Source organism: Muscardinus avellanarius, assembly GCF_963383645.1.
Source record: "Muscardinus avellanarius genome assembly, chromosome: 3".
Classification (NCBI taxonomy): domain Eukaryota; kingdom Metazoa; phylum Chordata; class Mammalia; order Rodentia; family Gliridae; genus Muscardinus; species Muscardinus avellanarius.
Genome location: NC_137788.1, coordinates 69,461,154 through 69,485,321, shown reverse-complemented (window position 1 = coordinate 69,485,321; position 24,168 = coordinate 69,461,154). Strand labels below are relative to the sequence as shown.

Genomic DNA, 24,168 nt, shown 5'->3' with positions numbered 1-24,168 from the left:
AATTTCTACAGGTCATTTTAAGGACAATTCTAATCTTTACATCCTGGAACTCTGAGTCCCAGCAAGGTATCAGGGACCCAGGTCTTCTTGGCCCATTGTTTATTATGGGAACGAATTAGTAAATAGAGAAAGATTGTCTCCTGGAATTTAGGTTACAGAGAGGACCCCTCAAACCTTTTTGGTTCTGCTCTCTACTCTCTCCATGGGTCTCAGATATCTTTGACCACTGCGCAGCAAGCTTTGAGGACAGGAGGCTCTCAGAACTGCTCTGGGGGCAAAAATAGTTCCCTGGGGCTCTGTAATCTTGCTGGGGAGGGGGGCTGTAGCCACCAGGCAGGGAATGGGGCCCAGGTGGCCTGGGGTAAAGGTCCAGAGGCCGGACGTGGCCGGCGGACTAGGGCTTGACACACACCCTCACACAAAGGAGGCCGGAAAGTGTCCGGAGGAAGCCTGTGCGTCACGGGATGGAGCGGGACCCTGCCGCGCCCGCCCGGCCATCGGGATCCCAGCCGCACCGCCAGCCACAGCCACCGCCACCACCGCGGCCACCGCCAATGAGACTCCTCCCGCTGCTAGGTGAGTGCGCCCGGCCCGCGCAGGTCGGTCCTCACTTGTAGGAAACTGGGGTTTTGGGGGGTGGGGAGGGGAGGGTCCTTTTTACAAGGTGAAGTTCACAAGGCAAGTGCATTTGGCAAAATCTTGGAGACGTGATGCAGGACTTCCCAGAATGTTTTTCTCCTTGGCCTTTCAACTCCGAAGTTTGATATTCAAAGCCCGGGATCTGAAACTTTTTATTCTTCTTGGCAAAGTCCCCAAAGTTCTCAAAGTCTCAGGCTTTGACCTTTCTTCTCATCACCCCCCCCCCCAAGAAACTTGGGAAATCCAAGCCATTAAGACTTGTGAGAGGCTTCCTAACATTTTAAGAGTATTCCCTGCCCAGATTTCTGGTTCATTTAAAATACCATTTGATGATGCTGTACTGAAACAAAATAAATTACACCTCTGAAGGTGAATTAATTCTGGTTAAGACAGTATCTCCAGCCCTACGTGGGGCTGGGATTTAGAACCGAATGTTTAAGAATCTCTTGGTACTAGATAAGGACAATTTATCTCAGTTGACTGCAGGACAATGACTTCATGATTCATAACTGTTCATCCTCAAGCCTTCTCTTGAGAAGCCCAGAACAACAATGATAGAAAAAAAGGGGGCAGGGACATCCTATGTATGCTTTTTCTTATCTTTTCCTAACAGTTCACAAAGATATCATTTCCAAGTTTGTTTTCAATAACATTGAAATAATGTCCTGTTCTATGACTTATTTTTATTGGTCGTATTTGTGCAATTCCATTTCTGAAAGATCAATCTTTGAACACTGTGTTGAATTTTGGTGTAATTTCCTCTTACACAAGAAAATGTAAAACAATTTCTTATGAACAAAAGCAGAATTTATTTACAATCACTAGAACTTGGGGTGGGGGAGGGGAGAATAGCAGGGGCATTTGTCCTAAAGGTTAAGATATAATCTTAATACGTATTTGGATTTGAAGTAGTTTTCTTTAAATTTTCTTAGAGGGAAGTTGCTTTATCATGTAGTTACCTTTTTTTTTTTTTTTTTCGGGTCTGGGGATGGAACCCAGGGACATTCGACCTCTGAGCTACACCCTCTGTCCTTTTTATTTATTTATTTATTTATTTTTGGTGGTACTGGGGATGGAACCCAGGCGCCTTCTACCTCGGGGCTATATTTTATTTGAAAACAGGGTCTCTTAAGCCAGCAGAGGCTGGCTTTGAACCTGCGGGATCCTCCTGTCTCAGCCTCCCAAGTGCAGGGATTACAAGCGTACACCACCACGCCTGGCCTCTGTCCTATTTTTTATTCTTTATTTTGAAACAGAGTATATCACCGCCAATGCTTGTAATCCCAGCATTCAGGAGGATGAGACTGGCGGATCATAGTTCTCAGACAGCCTCAGCTATTTAGTGAAGCCCTCTGTAAAATAGCGACACCCTGTTTCAAAATAAAGAATAAAAAAATAGGGCAGGGGGTGTAGCTCAGAGGTAGAATGCCCCTGGGTTTCATCCCCAGACCCGCCAAAAAAAAAAAAAAAAAAAGTAATCACCTCAGAGTGAATGGTGATATTGGATCATAATGGTATAATTATCTGGAAATATGATTTTTTATTATACAGCCATACTAATATATTTTAGTTTTGCTGAGATTTACATAGTAAGTGCTGAAATTAAAAAAAAGACCTTAATCATTTTGCTTAGCTGCTTTTGTGCTATTATTTAGCTAAATGGTTCCTTGGACTATTTTTATAATCCATTGATATAAGTGGATAAAAAGAGGAGTATTTACATTTGCTAAATGCAAATTTACATATTATCATTAGCTCAACAATGCAAGAGGTTATGCTTTTCTTGTTTGTTTGCAAAAAAAAAAAAAAAAACACGTATTTTTCTATTTTACCTAGTGGGCGTTTCCACTTTGTTGAATTGTTGCTATACTCAAAATTGCGCCAAGACGCCCTGTCTCCCAAACGCAAAATGTGAAGTACGCAATGGAGTGGAAGCCTGCTACTGCAATCTGGGATTTTCAGGAAATGGTGTCACAATCTGCGAAGGTAGGCAACTTTTATAATTTCTTTTGAATTTTATTGCAATATTCAATTGTGATGTGATTGCTTTTCTGTCCTCCAGAAATGAACTTGTTTGAGCTTACACTGATAGACTGGGTGCTAATGGGGAAGAAAAAAGCTTAATTAACTGAACAAGTTTGAACTTCTTATGTCAAAACTTCTACTTTATTATTGATTTTGAATGACTGTATAAATCTTACTTTGGGTGTGGATATTAAAGACTGATCTTAGAGCTGGGCGTGGTGGTGCACGCTTACAATCCTCCCACTTGGGAGGCTGAGACAGGAAGATCGCACAGGTTCGAAGCCAGCCTCAGCTAGTTAGTGAGGCTCTCAGCAATTTAGAGAGACTCTGTTTCCAAATAAAATATAAAATAGGTCTGGGAGTGTAGCCTGGATGTAGAAAGCCTCTGGGTTCCACCCCCAGTACCACAAAGAAAAAAGCAAAAAGACTGCTCTTAAGCTGGGAAATCCAGGTGTTAAGAGCAGAGTCAAGAGCCTGAGAGCACAAGAGTGTAGGGTGTATGCAGTTGGGTCCACGCATTGGCATGTGTGGTGAATAGAGACCTTTCTAGTATTTGATTACCTACATTTGAGGATGACATTAAGAGATCTGAGGTTTTCTTAAGCATAGCCTACTGTAGAAAAGGGAGAGGGAGGGAAGGAGAGGGGGGGAGGGAATTTTGAAACATTTTTTAAAGTAGATTCTGTTCATAGAAATTTAAGGTTAAGTGCCAGAGATTGATAGAAAATTAGAAAGGGTTCTCTGAGGGCGCAGTTTTGCCCATTGACTTGATAAACACTACCCAATAATCAAATTTAGGTGAATTTTTGTCTATGGTTTCAAGCAGCAACAACACTTTTCTCTCCTCAAGACACACTAAATCTTTATTCTCTTTCATTTTCAGTAAAATTTAGTTTTAACTAGGTCAATGTTCTGAGAGAGAGAGAGAAAGAGAGAGAGAGAGAGAGAGAGAGAGAGAGAGAGAGAGAGAGAGAGAGGGAGAGGGAGAGAGAGATGGGAGTGGGGTCCTATAAATTAGGTTTAAAATATAATTAAATGGCAAGTTCAAATTACAGCTGTGTGGTATTACACTCCTAAAAGTATTTAAGATAATATGGACTTCTTCTAATTAAACCAGAATATTGTACATTTTTAATATTGCATGGGTTGCTTATAACATAGCCAAGTTTTGTCTCATGATTCAATTTGATTGGCTCTTAAAAAGATTAAATATGCAATATATAGTAAGACCGAACCACATCATAATTATTTAATGTTTAAAAAATATGTACAGCAACACTATAGTTTGCTTAATGGTGCATTAGATCAGGCATTTGTTTTTATGTACAGCCAGAATTTATAATATAATATTCTACAAGCATGACAAAATTCTTTACATAAATAATCATGGATTTTTATTGTGTATTTAATTGAATGGCATTATGGTAAGTTGATAGCTGAGTGACCTTCAGAATATTGCAACAAATATGTTAGTGAGCTGTTCCTCTGATCATCACAAACTACCCCAGCACTTCAGAAGCAGCTTTGCCTTTTTGTTATTTAGATACTTTCCAACTTCTGTGATTTTCATCATTAACATCAATGAATTTAAACAATTTGGATCTTCAGCAACCAAACAGCTAATAATCATGTTTTTAATTATTTCTTTTAAAAACATGTCTTCTGTTATTCAATACAGTTATCTCTCCCCTCCCCTGTTGCTGCATAAGTCAATAGCCAATTCAGAAAATATTTTCCATTGGCGAAGAGGGGAGAGACATCAAGATCTTTGGCCTGCAATTTCTTTGCACTCAGAAAAAAAAAATTGTGATTGAAATCATTTTTCTCTTTATTTCATGTTAATCAAAATCCCTTTTCTAAGTAGAATATTCAGTTGTTTTAATATTTATTATCTAAGGTTTGTGAAGTCTTCTCAAAACTGTTTAAACTGATTTTTATTTTTTACCTCTTCTTAATTCATTGACAAACTTTAGACATATTTTTCAGTAGGTATATTAATATGCTTTTTAGAATAAAAAAAGTATACTCAATTTCTGACTAGGTTATACTTTGGATTTGTAAACTCTTTTCTTGGCTTTTTCATCTCTTAAAACATTCTTGATTTTTCTTATTTTTTTCAAAATTAATATTAAGTCAATAAAATGTCTAGATAGGAGTTTAGTTACAGATGACTCCTACTTCTTTAGAAATAAAAGTTGTTTTCTTTTTAGTATTATCACCATCATGATTATAAAATTTTGCCTTCTCAGAGGTATCAAATGAATGTTATGGTAAAAACTCAGTCTCATTAAATGTATAAGAGCTACTTTTGAACAAGTCGTATTCACATGGTTCCAAAGAAATAAGTATTAATAGTAGTAAACTTGTTTTACCTAATCATCTTCTATTGCAAAAATTTTTCATCGTTATTTAAATGACTACTGTACACCGAGTCCCAGGTTAGTGCCGCACCTTCTCTGTTATTATTCTTATTTTATCTCAGAAAATAGCCTTTAAAAGGCAGATGAACGACTCAAGTGATACAACAAATAAATGATGGAATTAATATTTTAATCCAAGCCTTTCTGATTCTACTGGCAATATTCTTAATTATTTGACAACAGGCTCCTATGCCCTTGGATTGAAGTCACAAGTGAAAATTAGCTTCGACTCCTAATGTATGTATGCCACGGGACACTTAGGGAGCTGTGTTAATGGCTAAGTAGATATTATGGTTAGGTAGTTAGCTATATTAATGGATAGGTGATACGATCACAGGTGTGAAGAGAGGTAAATGTGAGGTGCACAGTCAACTGCAGAGTTTTACAAGTGGAAGTGGTATCTAAGTTGAGAAATGAGTAACTAATAGGAGTTTTCAAGATTCACAGAGTGGCAAAGAGAAGGCAGGAAAAAGGAATCAACAGTAACCAATGCCTAGAATTCAAACATGTGCAATATTTTTATGAAGCTCCAAGTTATTCCGGCAGGCTTTATGTCACAAGACATACATATTGGCTAAGGGATCAGTTAGTCTGTCAAAGATCTGGGCTTTATTCTATTGACAAAAAGAATCATTGTTGGGTAATAAGTAGCTGAGTTACATGACAAATTATGTATATTAGGTTTTATTGAGATATCAATGGGAGTTTGTTTGAATATTTGTTTTTTTGCTGGTGATTGAAAGTATTTTAAGAAAGGAGTTGACTTGGATGGGGTGGCTCACACCTGTAATCCCAGTATTTGGTAGGCTGAGACAAGAGGATTGCAGATTCACAGCCAACCCAAGAAACTTAGTTAGGCCTTATTCAAAATAAAAAAAATAAATAAATGAGGTCGGGCTGGGAGTATAACGAAAGGGTAGAATACTCCGGGGTAAAGCTCCAGTACCACAAACTTACACATACAAAAAAAAAAAAAAAAAAAAGTAAAGAAAGGAAGTTTGAGAAGTTTGTATAGAAATTTTGGGGTACATTTGAAGGCTTTTGAAATTGTTGAAGATAAGACTGAAACAGGATATTTATTTTTGAAACATATTACTATTTCTATACTTTAGGTTTTCAGCACATGTTTGGTTTCCCCTTGGTGTATCACTATTATAAATGGAGCAACTGAGAGATCCCTCATCCCCCAAGTAATTAGAAAAGTGTTAAAAGCAAATAGGGAGAGAGATAGTTGGAAAGGTTTTGAAAGAATATTTTTGTACATTTAAATCACAATATTAGACATTTATTTATTTGGGGTTATTTCCCCACAACTTAACCCTGATATTCTTTGGTGTAAACTAAGCTATGAGAAGTTAGAAGCAGGAGCAGAAGCATCCAGTCCAGTGCATTTGTGGGTCTAGGATGGATGTAAAATAGTCCCCCACTCTCAGATAAACTTACTAAGTGCTGCTGTGTTGTTGGGGGTTTCATTTCATGGAATTGGAATGAGAGAAGCAGTTGCCCCAGGTGAGAATAGGAAGAGCCAGGAAGGATGCAATTGAGAGTTGGTATACATGTATAAAACAATTTGAAACATAACTACTAGGAAACTGCATCACAAAGAAAATAAAGAAATCTTGGTGGTGCCTACCCTCAGGGGGACACATGTTGTCTAACAAGCAGTTTTGAATCAATATCTAATCGCCATATATATGCTTGTAGAACTCAATTAGAAGAAAGCACTATGACACTAGAAAGGCAGGGCAAACGATGTCACTGAAGTTATAACAGTAAAAAAAGTTTTAACAGTAAAAAAGTTTTAACAGTAAAAAAGAAATAGCCTATGGAGTCAGAATGCAGCAGAGGTATTAAATTAAGTAATGCATTAGCATAATTCTCCCTGAGCTGAAATGTAAGTGTTGAGCCGGGCGTGGTGGCACACGCATGTAATCCCCGCGCTTGGGAGGCTGAGACAAGAGGATCGCACAGGTTCGAAGCCAGCCTCAGCTACTTAGTGAGGCTCTCAGCAACTTAGTGAGACCCTGTTTCCAAATAAAATATAAAAAAAGTCTGAGAGTATAGCCCAGAGGTAGAAGGCCTCTGGGTTCTACCTCCAGTACCACCAAAAAATAAAAATAAAAAAGAAATAAATGTTAAGTGTTATGGACAACTAACTGCTTCCCCACTAGCTTATTTCTGGGTAATGAAAAGGGTGCTCAGCAATTGTCATCAGAATAGATGCAAGGAATGTCAAATGTGGGTGTGTGGATGTGTGATGTTTGTCTGCGCATCAGTTAACACAGTAAGCAATACCATCTATACCATGTTCACAAATAATAATGTGAAGTTTAAAAATATTTAGTGACATCACCATTTCCCCAATAGGAACATAAATAGAAAAATAACTCTTAACAGCCAATCTTTGAGACACATTTCTAGGATGCTTTCATTTAACTATGATAGATGCAGACAGGTTGAGCATTCCTAGTCCCCAGATCCAAAATCAGAAAGCTCCAAAATCCAAACATTTTGAGTGCCAACATGATGCCACATGTGTGGAACTTCACATCTGACCTCGTGTGATAGGTTGCAGTTCACACATCACCTTTAAATTGTATAGAGTTGTAACTCCTAGGGACTTATGTACCTAAATTGTAGAGTGGATCAGAACTGGTTCCAGACCTCTAAAGGCTTGCTCAAATAATGGTTGTGGCCTTGATATTTGCTTTCAGTTCTCACCAGGCACTGTCAGCTCCTCTGATAGTTCATGTGAAACTTTTCTTGTCCTATTATATTCATTACATCTATTATTATTAGATACTTGTCTGTGGCACCAAAACCCAAGTAGTACAGAGTTAAGCAGCACATAGGCCAGCACTTCCTTTCTTTCTTCCATTTTTCCTCTTTTGTTCTTTTTCTCCTTCTCTCTCCTTTTGTTTTTTAATTCTTCTTTTTTCTTTTTTTTTAAACTACAGCCCTTAGAAGGAAGTGGCTCTTGAGTTTTAGATAATATTTAAAGAATTTTTGAATTGGAAATAAATATCTCAATAACATTACACACCTATCTTGTTTCATATCAGTATATGTCAATAAACGTCTTTGGAAAACCAGTTGTCATAAGATACACCTGTATTCTCAATACTTGGAAGAGTGAAATAGGAGGATTATAGGTTTTCGGTCAACCTCAGCAATTTAGCAAGATTTCAGCATATTAGTAAATCTTGTTTCAAAATAAAAAGAGTTAAGGGAGAAGTTCAAAGGTACTGGGGTTCAATCCCCAGTACAGTACATGCATACATGCATACATATATACATACATAAATAGATAAATAAAAATACATATATAAATATATTTGCATACATTATATGTGTATCTCCAGTACATATATATAAAATATTGTTTTCTCCAGAGATATATGTGTTTGTGTGTGTGTGTGTGTGTGAATGTGTGTGTATATATATATATATATATATATATATATATATATATGTAATCATGTACATAAGATACATACATGTTTACTTATATATACATATATATGTATATCTATATTTGGGGGAAAACAATATTTTTGCTAAATTTATTTTACATACTTCAGAAAGACTTCTTAGATGAATGAATCCTACTAACAATTTAGAAAACTAGGAGCTCTGATGTACTTCCAGGTAGTTGTCTATCAGATTTCTCTAAAGTGAGTTTTATATTTCCTTGGGGTTTCTTTGTTGAAGGGAAAATGTAAACTATTTAAGAAATGGCAGTCTAAATTAACTTGAGGCTTACATTCTGAACTATGTTATTTCTGTGAACTTTATCCAAATGAATAAAATAGCTTTGACAATTTCAGAAGTCCTTTTTCTTTGTAATAGGAGTCTGACCTCTTCTCTCTGTTCACAAGAAGGGCTACACAACAGAGAGGACGGAATCTACCACAATAATTACTGGAACTCACTCAAAAATGTCTACTCCATAAAAATTGGAAACTTCATCAATGTCCTGGAAGATAAAAATGAAACAATACACCACTGCAAATTTTTCTTTAGGCTAATTGTTTGAAAAGAAGAAAGGGAAAAAAAGCTTGAATATTTTAAGCTTTGCTGATCAATTGGTTTTAGTTATAAAACCCAAAACTTTTCTGATTTGACTTTTCAATGTCAGTTTTGCAGACTAAGTTTCAGGAATTGTTTTTCCGAGTCATTCTATGGTATTTATTTCTTGGAAAAACTATGATATTTGAGATACATATAAGAAATATTTTGAGATTTTTAAGAAGAGTTTATTATGAACACATGATTTTGTATTTTTCCTTTTAGATTATCCCAAATAACCAATAATGAAACATCATGAAAATTTCTTATCACATAGAAACTTTATTTTTAATTATTTTCAAATTACCTAGATGGAGTCATTGAATGTTAAGAACCAGAAAAGTAATATTAGGTAACTGACAGCATAGCAAATGAAGCCAATGAGTAAAAATGAACACATATCTTCTGAGTTATAATTGCAGTAATCAAAAATCATTCAAATTTCTGTGTTAAATAAATCCTAATAAGACTTCTCAGTATATTTTCTACTTATCACAAGAAAGAGTATCTGAGTCGATATTAGAGTGTTGACATTTTTCCAAGTGAAAATATAATTTTCTGGTTTTATTTTAGTTTAAATATGAGATGAATAAATTAATAATTATAGCCATAGACACGTCATATAATAAGTGCTGATGAGAAAACATCAGTGACATAAACATTTTATATGGTTTTACTATAATTAGTTGCCATTTTGTATGCAAAGTGAACATAGTAGGTATACCATATTACATGTTCTCTGCCATAGCTTGAGGAACTGCTAGAAAAATTCAAATTAAATGAAAATTATGCTCTAAATATGGAATTTGTATACCTCTTTTTTGGAAGTGAGGCTGAACCCAGAGGCATTCTATCCCCAAGCTACACCTCCAGCCCTTTTTATTTTTTGTTTTGAAAACAGGATTTCACAGGAGGATTGCACTGGTTCAAAGCCAGCCTCGCTGGCTTAAGAGACCCTGTTTCAAAAAAAAAAAAATAGGTCTGGGAGTGTATCCCGGAGGTAGAGGGGTTTCCAGGAACCCCAGTACCACCAAAACAAAAAATAAAATAATAAAAATAAAAAAATAAAATAAATAAAAACAGGATTTCACTAGATCACTGAGAACTTTACTAAATTGCTGATGCCGATCTGAAACCTGTGATCCTTTTCTTTGTTCTGGGACTGTCATTTATCCACGGTCAGCCTCACCGAGCATCAGCACACTTACTTCATAGCCAACTCCTGGTTAATTTAGAAAAAATACCATCTATTTATTTATTTATTTATTTATTTATTTATTTCTCTATTATTTCTCTTCTTTCTGATTCAGTATCCTTAATGCCTGAACAAGTATGTTTCAAATTTACAGCTTAATAACAAAAAGCTAATATATAGCTGTTTATTTTAGTGCTTTCTTTGAGCTACATACTGAATACTTTACTTGTCTTATGAATTTAATCCTCACAACTCTTCTCTGCAGTGAGAGCCATTATTATCCCCAATTTATAGATTAAATAATTTGCTAGAAAAATGCATATTAAAAAATTACTTCACATAATATTCAAACTACTCTCTGAGGTATGTCTCTAAATAAGGAAATTAAATCTCATTAAGATAAAAATGAGTTTCTTGGGTCCTACCCCCTCCCTATCTGCTTTTTCCTTACCCCTTAACCTTGTCAAAATGATTGATTCCAATAACTTGTGATATAACAGTAAGTGCAGACAAGTAAAAACTCTGTAAGTTTTAATATCTTGATAACACTCATAGATGCACAAGCATTTAACTACTGTGGGTCCATTTCCATTTCCGTTAAGCCAGATGAATTGACAACAAAAGTGGTGAAACCAGAGTGGAGCTATGGGAGGTCCACAAACTAAAGACTTCTCAAAGCAGAGTCCAGAGCCGCCAACACGGGCAGCCCAGTGCACACAGAGGAGATGCAGCAAAGATGATGAGTTTTTTCTCATGGTGCTGCCACTTCATCCTCCTCCTCGAAATAGAAGAGAAACCTAGGTGATCGACTCAAACATTATTTTAAGGAGCCTACATAGATCAGGCTTTCTGTTCCCCATTGTTTTCTTGGCCCCATATAAAGTGACACAAATACTCTGGACTTGGCAATCTGCTAGGAAGGAATTCCTGACAGTGAAAATAGCTACCTCCTTTCCATCTTCTCCCCATCTCCCATCTATGCATCCTGCAATAATGCCTGAAAATTGCTACCTCTCCCCCCCACTATATACAAAGAGCTCTAAATTCTCCTGTTCTAAAGATGTAGTAATATCTTGCAAGAAAAACATGGGGCAAGATACTGGTGATAATTAACATTAATTTAGCAGAACCAGTCACCAAAGAAAAACCAATAAAACAAAAATGAATAAAAACAATCGCCCTCAAAAAAGATATTTTAGGAAGAGAAAAGAGGTTGAAGAAAAAAGTCTAATTTATGTGTTCAAAGAAATTCTGAAAAAAAGTTCATCCAAACAAAAAAATAAAGTAGGCTTCAATGTACAAAAGAGCTATTGCACTCAAAAAATCAAATCATAAAATTCTACCTTGCTAAATCACAAAACCTCTGTGCTGCTCCACCTTCTGCACCTCCATTTTCTCCTTGTTCTTTTCTTTTTGTAACAATAGGTATCAAGACAATAGCTGGTAAAATTATCAACATTGAAAGTAGTGCTTAGGCCGGGTGTGGTGGCGCATGCTTGTAATCCCTGGGCTTGGGAGGTGGAGACAGGAGGATTGCGCAGGTTTGAAGCCAGTCCCGCTGGCTTAAGAGACCCTGTTTCCAAAAATAAAAAAGTACAAAATAGGTCTGGGAGTGTAACCCGGAGGTAGAAGGGCTTCCAGGAACCCCAGTACCACCTAAATAAATAAATAAATAAATAATAAATAAATAAATCCATTTGAACATTAAAAAATAGCTAAAAAAAAAAGAAAAGAAAGAAAGAAAACAGTGCTTAAAGATCACCAAAAGACTGAGGCTAGTCTCCTATTCTTGGTTTCTGTTACGGTTTAGTTTTGGAATATTCTATGTACATGTTGAAAATATGTGTGTTGAAAGCATGATTCCCAATACATGAAGGTGCACAGGTGGGGCATTCCTGCAGGAGATGCGTCACTGGGGGCATGGCCTTGGTAACTATATATGGCCCTTCTTTCTCACTGCTGCTCTCTCTGCTTCCAGTTGCCATGAGTTGAGCAGCTTTCTTCTTCCTCCATTCCCTCACCGTGATGTTTTTGCATTGAAGCCTGCAGACTATGGACTGAATCTCTGAAAGTTAGCGAGATAAATCTTTCCTCCTCTAACTTGTGATCATCAGCTATTTGGGACACAGCAAAGACAAAGATAACTAAAATGTTTTCCTATCTTTCAAGCATGGCTAATATATAGTATAGAGAAACTACAAATATAAAATTTATCTGTACATCAATGAAGACTACACCTGGACTGCAGGAGCCGAGATACTCTGAGCATATCAGCTCAGTACAGTCTGCTTTTTTTTTTTTTTATAATTCCTACTTTCATCCTTTTGTTATCTGTTCCATTATCTGGGAACATACCATTCTCAAATTCCTCCTCTGCTTTATCTCAAAGATTAGACAAGTCAATAGTTAATGTATTCTCTGATTGTATGATTTGCCTTTAATTTTTTACATGATAATATCATTAATAGGAAAATAGAATCCATACCTTCTATTAACCAGGAAATAGTGTATTATGAGAAAAGAAGTAGAGTTCCACTTGATTGACCTCAAGATTGTTTCTATTTTTTCGGTATGCTTATAACTTTTGTGGTTCAATAATACAATCATCTGCAATCTCCTCTGTTCTTTTCAACTCTGATATCTGTAGCTGGCATGACAATTGCTTTTATCTACTCCTTGACCTCCTCTCCTCCCCACTTATGACCAAGGCAAATCATGTCTCTCCTTCCTGCTGAGCCAGAATGAGATCTCAGAGTTCTTCCAGTATTAATAGGTAGGTGTTACAAATCAGTAAAGGTTGGAACATAAATAAAACCTTTTCATTTACTCCGGTGGATTCCTCCCTTCAAAGGAACTTCTGGATCAAACTTCAAAGAGCTCCTACATCACAACGCTAAACTCCTGTATCCTAAAGCCAAAATATAAGATGTCAAGTATAATTTCATCAGAGAGAGAAGCACTATATTAGGGTCATTCAGACAATTAAAAACAAATAAAAAGATATAAATCCATGATTTATATATTTGCTCTTATATCTGGAAATTGTAGTCACTGTTGTATATACAATTTAGAGTATCCCTTTCAATAAAACGTATATACCCATTTGGGGGACAGGAGGATTGTGAATCAAGTGATGTTATAATTACCATATAACTAAAAATTGAAACAAATTCTACATAATAGAATATGTCCTTGTGTTTCAATCCCAAAAGGACTTTGCTGAGTGAGTGTTTATGGCCAAGGATGGCTAGAGTGGAATTGATTAAAGGAGCAAGTCCTCTCAGGTAGGAAGGAACCTCTAGCCAAATTTCCCTATTTTAGAATGATACATAGTGCCAGACATCAAAATGTCTTTGCATTAGGCTCAGTAACTGGAACAAAATGATCAATTTTGTGTGAGCTCAGAGCAAAAACTAACTGGACTCTTTCAATATTGCAAATATTATAAGCTGAGACTTCTTGTTTAAGACACAACTCTCATATAATTTTTGCAAGAACTGTTTTGATTTCTACTATAAATAATCATATTTACATGTTCTCTTAATAATTTCATTTTACTTTTATTTTATTTATTTCAATATATTTTATTGGTACACTGTAATCACATATTATAATGAAATTCAGTGTGACAGAGACATACATATACACAGCACTTAGCTTCCCCCTAAAGCCTACCCCACTACCTCCCCTCCCTCCTACATGATATTGAGATTGGCGTAGGCAATTTTGTATATAAACATCAATTAATTTTATTTAAATATGTTTTAGTAAGGTATGCCAGCTTTTCAAAAGTGACTGGGGGTCCCAGCAATGCCTAGTTCTTATTTTGGTTTGTACCCTTGGAAACTATCAAAATACCTTGGATCCTAATATATAAAATGCTACTGCCCTTTATGGTTCTGCACCATACTTATTATCCTTTGCCTATACGAAGTTTATTAACACATTGAGATTGGTTTTACTGCATGAATCAGTATTTATTGCATGAATCAGACATGTAGCTTTGGTTGAATTTTACACAATTTAAAAAGCTGGTATACAGCTGAGTGGGGTGGTACATATCTGTAACCCACTACTTGGAAAGCTGAAACAGGAGGATTATAGATTTGAGGCCATCCTCAACAACCTAGTAATATCCTGTTTTCAAATAAAAAATAAAATAGGGATAGGTATCTAGTACAGAAGTAGAATGCCTATGGGTTCAATCCCTAGTACTAGAGAAATGCCCTGTATAGCAGGATAACCTTCAATGTAGTCTCACCCCAAATATTTTACTATAAATAAAAAACATCCAGTATACTCAGATGAAAATTATCTTAAATAATCAAAGTTAATATTATATTGGTATGTATTACTCTGGTTAGCTCCATAATATCTCTATTGTTCTACTTCATTTTGAGTCATTAATTATACAAGTCTGAATTTTAAATGACCAAAATTACCGCTTTACAGAAGATTTTCATGAATTAGAAAGCATTATATTCAAAGACATTTTCAATTTGTGATATTGGTATTAATGCTTTGTGATGTGTTTTTTTTTTTTCAATACTGGGGATGGAACCCAGGGGCATTCTACCTTCGAGCTACACCCCAGCCCTATATTTTAGTCTTTTAGATTATATATATATAGGGATAGAACCCAGGGGCATTTGACCTCTGAGCTACATCCCCTGTCCTATTTTTTATTTTTTTTATTTTGAAACAGGGTCTCACTAAATTGCAGAGGATCTCACTAAGTACTTGAGGCTGGCTAAGAACCCTCTTCCTCCAGTTTCAGCCTCCTGAATCCTGGGATTACAAGCATGCGCCACCATGCCCAGCTTATGTGTTTTTTTTTTTTTAAACAGGGTCTCACTGAGAGGGCCTTGCTAAGTAGCTGAGGCTGTTGATGCACTGCAATCCTCTGGTCTCAACTTCCAGAACGCTGGGATTACAGTGCACCACCACACCTGGCTTCTGTGATGGTCTATTTTTGAGGCACCTTGATCCTTCTCTTTAGAAGGTCCAAGAATCACTTTGCCTATATTCTTTCTTTTTAAATCTTTTGTATCAATATGCCCTTCCCAAAAGTTTTAGGAAGTGTGACATAATTGGCAAGAAAACTGAAAATTTTACTCTTACTCATACTTAACTTTATTGTTTTATCCTTTAGTTACAAAAAAGGCATCTAGCCTCTGTATTATTCATAATATGTTTTTATGGTTTAGATTGAGAATGTTCCCCTGGATCTCATGAAGGCAAGGTAGCCATGTTGAAGGCGGGGCCTGGCTTTTGAGGAGTCTTGGGATGTGCCCTGGGGATTATGTATGGTCCCTCCCCTCGCTTTCTGGACTCTGAGATGAGAAAGCAGTTTAGCATTGTGATACAGGAACTCCAAAAACTTCACCCAGCCTAATGTGGACTGAATATTTGTAATCTCCAGACTATGAGCAAATTTTATTTTTCCCTCTAAATTGTGTTGTCAGGAGCTTTGGATTATAGTCAGGTGCTTTGGATTAAAGCAGTGAGAATTTTGACAGAAATACCTGTCTTATACTTAACCACTCTCTCCAATGGACCATCTTTATAAATACAAAGCTTTCCATGCAGTTGTATGTACTCCTTAATAAACTATTGAAGATGAGGTTTTTTCTTTTTTATTAATATGTACAAAGTGAAAGAGTTCATTTTTTATAATTTTTCATTGAAATATTTTATTACCAAACTCTGCATTTGATTAAAATTTATAAATGATCACATATAGAAAAATAATGAATTCTAGAATTTTAAATCATTTTATGAGCATATTAATGCTATTATTATATAAAGAGTATAAGGAAAACATTTTCGAGCTGGTGTGATGCCACACACCTGTAATCCCAATACTTGATAGGTTGAGACTCTAACTGTCGGGAATCCAGCCCGACAGCTGACGGGTATTGACGAGATGATAAGTACCGACGACTCGAACACAAACCCACGAGCCGGGAGTCAAGTCAAGTGAGATCTCATTTATTTCTCTCCAAGCAGTCCTATATATAGCACCAAGCCACAAGGGGAATTTCCATGAGAAATAGCCTAGCCTATCCGGGATAAAGATCACTAGTACGTAGTTTACAGCCAATCCCAGGCCAGTACACGAGCCATTCATGTGTGCAGGAAGCTCCTTTAAAGGTAGAAAGGGAAAAACTGCTCAGTCTCCCCACCCATAATGAATGGGGAAACCACGCCTTCCTAGCTTCCTCCAGGCACCATCTTGACCGTTTTTTGCTGAATCACTTTACTTAAAGTTTTGCCTTAGGCCGTAGGCCGCTCAGGCCGAATCTCCTTAGGCGCTGTACAGACACACCCCATCATCTAAAAAGTATACTCTTTCACAAGTATATCTTACCCTTAATTTTTTTATACTAGGAGGGACTCTCATTCTAATTAGTTGTGATAAAATCAACTAAAAGATTGTATGATTAGGAGAATATGAGGAAAATAATTTGAGAAACTATATTATCTCAGATAATTTTTCTTTTTTTTTTCTTTTTCTTTTTTTTTGATGGTACTGGGGTACCTGGAAACCCTTCTACCTCCAGGCTACACTCCCAGACCTATTTTATACTTCTTTTTATTTGGAAACAGGGTCTCTTAAGTCAGCACGGCTGGCTTCAAACCTGTGCGTTCCTCCTGTCTCCGGCTCCCAAGCACGGGGATTACAAGTGTGTGCCACCACACCTGTCTCCACACCTGGCTATCTCAGATAATATTCTATTTCCTGTGTGATATATGATTTTATATCCTATGTTTTATCAACCATCAAATATTAAATTCATCCAAAGATCTGAAGTTGCTATAGATTTTTATAATTTGTTACTCATTTGCATGAGATAATACCACTATGTTGTGTATTATATAGTGTTTGCATAGATGTATCTAATGTTCGGATTGTTTCCTGTAAGTGGAAAAATATACTTGGCTATGATTAAAATTGTGATTTTCTGACTATTAAAACATTAAGGCAAGATTATTAAAATACTGTAAATCCCTTAATGATTTTAGATCATAGATGCATAAGTGTAAGGTACATTCACTAAAGGTACAAACATCAAATTCTTATAGTTTCATTTATAGTTATGGGTAGTGGAAGAATGAGAATATAAGAAGGAAAAATGTGTTGAGAACAACTGAAATACAGAGAAAAACTCCAGCTCCTGAATATAACAGGCAAAGGTATTTTATATTCAAGTCAAAGAGTTTTCATTAAAAATGTTATTATCTTGAGTATTGTTAGCCAGAAAGCTCAATTCCTGCAAAGTTTCTTTAAATGGGATTTACTGAAAGATAATGCTATTTTCCATATTGATGTGATTTTCTTCAATCTTATGTTCATATACATAATTTACATTACTAAGAAATTAGAATTAGTGTACAGATTCATAGATTCCTCTTTTAATTATTTTAAAATTTCCAAATATATTGTGGAAGACAAGATGTCACAACTCTTCAAACCTTGTACTTATTTTAAGGAGAAAATTAACACTTTGGTCCTTTATTTGCCATGGGAAGAGATAATGACTTTCTCTAGGAAGATTAAAATCTAGCCAAACATTGTAGGCTAAATATAGCATACAAAGTCTTGTGCCATTTGTGAGAATGCTATCAGGTAGAAAACTCAATGACTAAATTTCTGCACTGTATTTTTTAGGTACACAGATTTAATTTGGAGATTATGGTTTGAAAATAAAATTTACTGTATGAGTGTTTGGGGCTGATAAGAAATTGATTTTGTGACCTTGGTATACATTAATTGAAATATCTGGCAATGTGTCTTGAACGGGTTAAAGAAGCCATACATACTTAGAACCATATTATTTCTTCACATTGAACTTGCAAGTTAATCATTTCATTACCATAATAAGGAAGGAAACTACATTTTGCTACTGGATGAGGGGAGCTAAATAATATCCATTTATTGCCTAGCAAGTTGGCTTATGCAACTAACATATTTAGGTGGCTCACCATATATATGATGTAGTCTTTCAATTTATTTAAGAATGATAATAAGGATTAAGTGTAGTAGTTTATTTTTTTAATATTTTCAAGATTATGCTTATAAACTCATAAATAAGAAAGTATGTACTGATGAGCATACTGAGAAAAATAAATATGTGAATTTTTATTAGATGTTAAATTTGGAATGCAATTTATAAGATGTTAGAATGTAGATACATACTTATCAGTATTTCTTTATACATCTCTAGTTCTGGGTTATTAAGTAGACATTAACTCTACTATTTACATAACAGGATGGATTTCAGAATATAATAACTTGTAAAATTTTAAAAAACTACACAAAGAACTTCAAAATACATACTCTTATTAAGATTCTTTGGGCTTGACTAATAGGTTAGTTATCTATATAATAATTATCCAGAAAAAATGCAAATCACCACTTTTTTCTCCTTTTACGTATGTAACTTCAGAATTAAAATGTAGGTCATGTTTATTAAGTGACCTCGTGCTCTTGGCCCTCTGCTAGACAAGAACATATCCTGAGTTTTAAAAAATTTAATACTTGCCGGGCGTGGTGGCGCACGCTTGTAATCCCTGCGCTTGGGAAGCGGAGACAGGAGGATCGCGCAGGTTCAAAGCCAGCCTTGCTGGCGTAAGAGACCCTGTTTCCAAATAAAAACATAAAAATAGGTCTGGGAGTGTAGCCCGGAGGTAGAAGGGCTTCCAGGAACCCCAGTACCACACACAAAAAAATTAATACTAAGAATATAACTGAAGTTATGTTTAACATTATATAAAATTGGGAAGAAATATGCAGTCCTTTTGCATTTTTTACAATTAAGGTTGACATGTGCATACAACTAAATCAATTTTGATGAGATTAAATAGAAGTGAAGGTCTAACACTTGCTTGATAGTTTTGCATTTGTGGCAGATTTTTGTTATTCTGAAATAAGAGAGTTGTATATCCTTTGTGTCAGAAAGGTTCTTATGCCAGGTTTACTGGTGCCATATGGAGGATAAGTTCTGAGGATTATTTCTGGACCTTTATAAACACAGAAACCTATTGAGAATACTGAAACAGTACAATAAATCTCCGTTGTATATGCAATGCAGGAAGGAGACCAGATGCGTGATTATAGTGCTGTGTTTGTTCAACTAATGTTATGTTCATTGCAGCAGTTTCATAATGGAATACCATGTGGAGAAGAATGATCTTTTAAATGTGCTTTGGACTTTGAATTTCAGTTTATTACCAGACAAATATGTCAGAAATTTTTCAGTAGAGGCATTAATTGTTGTTTTATATTCAACAAACTCTTCTGACATATCCTTTGAAAAACATCAGATAGTTCAAGAATAAATAATTATAGAGTTCATCTGAATTTGCAACACTTTAGACACTTTAGAAAGTAGTTCATAGTACAGATTGCATTTTTAAAAATTATTTTGATGGAACTGGGGTTCCTGGAAACCCTTCTATCTCCGGGCTACACTCCCAGACACCTATTTATTATATTTTTATTTGGAAACAGGGTCTTTTAAGCCAGCAATGCTGGCTTTGAATCTGCGGGATCCTCCTGTCTCTGCCTCCCAAGTGCGGGGATTACAAGCGTGCGCCGCCACGCCTGGCTCCAAAATGTATTCTTATATTGAGAAAAAACTGTCATCAATTATCATATTTTTTATAAAAGATTCCAGTAATTCTTAAATTGCAATTCAAAAACCTACTCCTACTAATTCTTTAATATTTGCAGGTAAGTTTCTTTATTAGTGAAAAACAAATTGTCCTTCCAAACATTTAAAAGTGAATGTAGCCAGGCATGGTGGCAGGCTTGTAATCCCTGCGCTTGGGAAGCTGAGACAGGAGGATCGCGTTGGTTCGAAGCCAGCCCCGCTGGTTTAAGAGACCCTGTTTCCAAAAGTAAAAAAGTATAAAATAGGTCTGGGAGTGTAGCCCGGAGGTAGAAGGGCTTCCAGGAACCCCAGTACCACCAAAAAAAAAAAAAAAAGAAAGAAAAAAAAAGAAAAAGAAAAAAAAGTGAATGTAAACCTGATATACTTAGTATAATTTGAAATAAAATTTTGAAATGTAATATTCAAAACTAAGATATCATTTTAGTTTCAGCATTTTAGATTCAGAAATCAAATGTTAATGATTGCAAAATTGAGCAAAACCTCATGAAGAGAGGCCCCCATCATCAGTAGGAGGGCCTCTGAGGAAGCCATCCTCAGGTTTAAAACCTGATTATTATAAAAAAAAAAAAAATAAAAAAAAATAAAAAAAAAATAAAAAAAAAAAAAAATAAAACCTGATTATGCTATTTATTACTTTTTACATCTACTGAATGTTACTAGATTTATCAATATCAAGATGATTTTTTTTTTTGGGTCTGGGGATGGAACCCAGGGGCATTCAACGTCCGAGCTACACCTCCTGCTGTATTTTTTATTCTTTATTTTGAAACAGGGCTCACTGAGTTGCAAAGAAACTCACTAAGTGGCTGAGGCTGTCAGTGAACTGTGATCCTCCTGTCTCAGCCTCCCAAATGCTAGGATTACAAGCGTGCGCCACCACGCTTGGCTCAAGATGATTTTTGAGGAGTAAAGAAGATGATATAGATGAATTTAATTATAATCCTAGCCATAAAAGAATGCCTCAGTAAATGGGAACTGTCCCAAAGGTAAATCTGTCAATCAATTTTTATCAAAAGTGTTTCACTCTTTCTACTTCCCCAGGAAGCCAGATGCAGTGGGTAGTAAGGTTGTGTGGCTGACGCTCCACACATAATAATGCAAAGCTTTTCTGCTTTTCCCAAACACTGCGAACAGCAACACATATGTTCACTTCAACACATATGGAATAAGAAGATACTCTTCCTTACCTGTTAACAGTTTACTAGTTCTTAAGCTGCATATTAGGCTTACTGTGTTCAAAGGAAAAGAATCAGAAAAAGTTACTTATTAATAAGCATCTTTTAATGATAGAGATTCTTTATGTCTTTGTAGAAGGCTCTATGTAAATCATAAGTATGCTTGCTATCTGGAGACTAACTTCTCCCAAATCATTCATGCAAGATTATTCTGGGTAAAATGATAGGTAAAATTATTTTTAGGCTTGAAGAATTAAACAACTGGCACAATGTACTCAGAGGCATTCTACATCTGAATTATATCCTCAACTATATTTTATTTTTATTTTTATTTTTATTTATTTTTTTCCTTTTTTTTATTGGTGCACTGTATTCATACATCATAGTAGGATACATACTTTTGTAGACATACATGCACACTTTTCCCAGTCAGCCCCCACCCAATCCCCACCCCATTCTCTCCCTATCCCTCCCTCCCATGCTTGGCTTAGTAGTTGACATCTAGTATTATGGCAATTTATCTAAAATTAAAAATGATAATCTCACATAACAGTTTCATTTGTCTGATACCAAGCTTTTGATGACTTAAAGATAACATTTCAATATTTCTTTTTGCTTTCTTTCTTACCAGAGAATATTTTTTTCTATTTTTTAGGTGAAACTATCATATATTTATATATTTATTTTTCAGAAAAAAATCTATCCTAATATGGAATATGGAGTCTAGGTACCCAAAACGATCTTGAAAAAGAACAAAGCTAGAAGATATATATTTTCTGATTTCAAACCATATAAAGCTACAATAATTGAAACAGTGTAGTACTATTCTAAAGGCAGATATATAAACCATTGGAGTTAAATAAAAGCCTAGAGCTAAATTCTTCCCTATATTGTCAAGTTATTTTTGACAAGGTTTCCACGAACATTTGGTGGTGGAAATGATAATCTTTTAACTAAATATTGTTAAAAAATAATAATTACATGGAAAAGAATAAAATTGGACCCTTACCTAATCCCATATACAAATATTAACTCAAAATAGATAATAGACCTAAATATAAATCTTAAGACTATAAACTTTTAGGAGAAAATCTGGGTCATTAAACCTCACAACATTGAAATTGGCAGTGATTTCTTGATTATGATTTCAATGGCACAGGCAACAGAGGAGTATACAGACTCCCTAAAAAATAAAAAAAAATTGTATATCCAAAGACAATGTAGACAGAGTTAACAGTTACTAATAGAATGGGATAAAATATTTCCAATTGCTATATCTGAAGGTATATTAATATTCCAACTAGAAATCCTAAAAATTAACAACAATAAAGGCAAACAATAACATTTAGAGATAGGTAAAAGACTAACATAAATAATGAATCTCCACAGATAACCAATCTTAATTGTCTGTTGGATGGAAACTCTTGTTTCTCTGGTTCTGGTGTGTGTTACCTATTTCTTCTTTGTAGTTAATCTCTTTGAGTATTTTCTCTAGTGCTGGTTTTGAAGACATAAATTCCTTCAGTTTCTGTTTGTCATGGAAGCTTCTAATTTTTCCATCTAATTTGATAGAAATTTTTGCTGGGTAGGAAATTTTTGGCTGGAAGTTGTTTTCTTTCAGAGTTTGGAATATGTTACTCCAAGCCCTTCTGGCTCTCATGACTTGGTTTGGGAAGTCTGGAGTGATTCTAATTGGTTTGCCTCTGAATGTCACTTGGCCCTTTGTTTTTGTTGCCTTTAAGATTCTCTGCTTGGCTTCCACATTGGTCATTTTGACAATTATGTGGCGTGGGGATCCTCTTCTCCGATCCTGTCTAAAGGGAGTTCTATAAGTTTCCTGGACCTGTGTATCAACCTCTTGCTCTATGTTTGGAAAATTTTCTGCTATTACTTCTTTTCCCTCCACTTTCTTTTCCCTCCTCTATTCCAATTATTCTTAGGTTAGCTCTTTTAAAATGGGCCCATATTTCTTCAATATCAGATTCCTATTGTCGGATATTTTTTTCTAGATTAGAAACTATGAGTTCATTTTTGGATTGCTCATCTTCTAAGAGCGAGATTCTGTTTTCCATGTGTTCTAATCGGTTGTTTGTGCTTTGAATTGAGGCCTTTATTTCATTAATTGCATCCTTTATCTCTTTTTGGCTCTCTCTGAGTTCTTTTCAAAGCACCTCTATTATTTCTACAGTTATTTTCCTGATTTGATCTTCTAGAAATCTCTGATTTTCTGTTTTATCGGGTTCTGATGTTGTGGGGTTGTGGGCATTAATTGCTCCAGTATTATTCCTCTTTCCCATGATTTCGGATGTTTGTGCCTTCTCTGGGTTCTTCCCTTGGGTCACTATGACTTCCCTTAAGGTGTTCTGGATCTCGAGTCAGTAGTATCTCGGACCCCACTACTCCTTTACTGGGTTTTATCACAGAGTCTCTGACCCAGAGAGTCGATAGAGGCTGCTTTAGACTGTGGGGGGTGCCAGGTTGCACGTTCTCCTATGGTGTGATATCTCTGCCACCGCCACTCCCCCACTGGGTCAAGTCCCAAGGAGTACAGTACTGGGATTTCTCCTCTGTGGCCCGCAATTTGACTCACTGTTCTTGAGTATGCAGATGTAGCTGTACTGGCCTCGCTGAATTCGCTGCTGTTGCCGCCGGTGGCAATATGGCGCCGCTGCTACGCCCTCGGCTATGGGGCTGGCGTTTTTCTTGATTTTGATTTCTACTCTGAATCCCTGCAGCGTGTGCTGAGCTCGGCCACTGGGGGCTTTATATGTTCTCTGCACAGAGAAATCCCGCCTAGCTGTTCCGCAGTGGCTCACCTCAGCTTGCTGTAGCCGTCCGGTGAATTTGCCGGTGCCTCCGGCAGTATGGCGCTGCTACCGCGTCTGCCGCGTCCTCGGTCGCAAGGCCGGTTATCTCCTCTGTGGCTCTGTTCTCAGTCCGCTTTCTCTCTGGAGCCTGGTGATTTTTTG

The 24,168-nt window shown here is 36.0% G+C and overlaps 1 protein-coding gene across 1 annotated transcript in view; it reads left to right on the top strand.

Moving 5' to 3' along the window:
* Nucleotides 1–554: 554 nt before the first annotated feature.
* The window catches only part of ADGRL4 (adhesion G protein-coupled receptor L4), a gene marked incomplete at both ends in the record, with an annotated part of 121,487 nt that continues 97,873 nt past the window's right edge, over nucleotides 555–24,168 (top strand). The window contains 2 exons of the mRNA XM_080692800.1: nucleotides 555–576; nucleotides 2,476–2,625. Coding sequence (XP_080548926.1) covers nucleotides 555–576; nucleotides 2,476–2,625 — 172 coding nt within the window. The remainder of the gene's footprint in view (nucleotides 577–2,475; nucleotides 2,626–24,168) is intronic.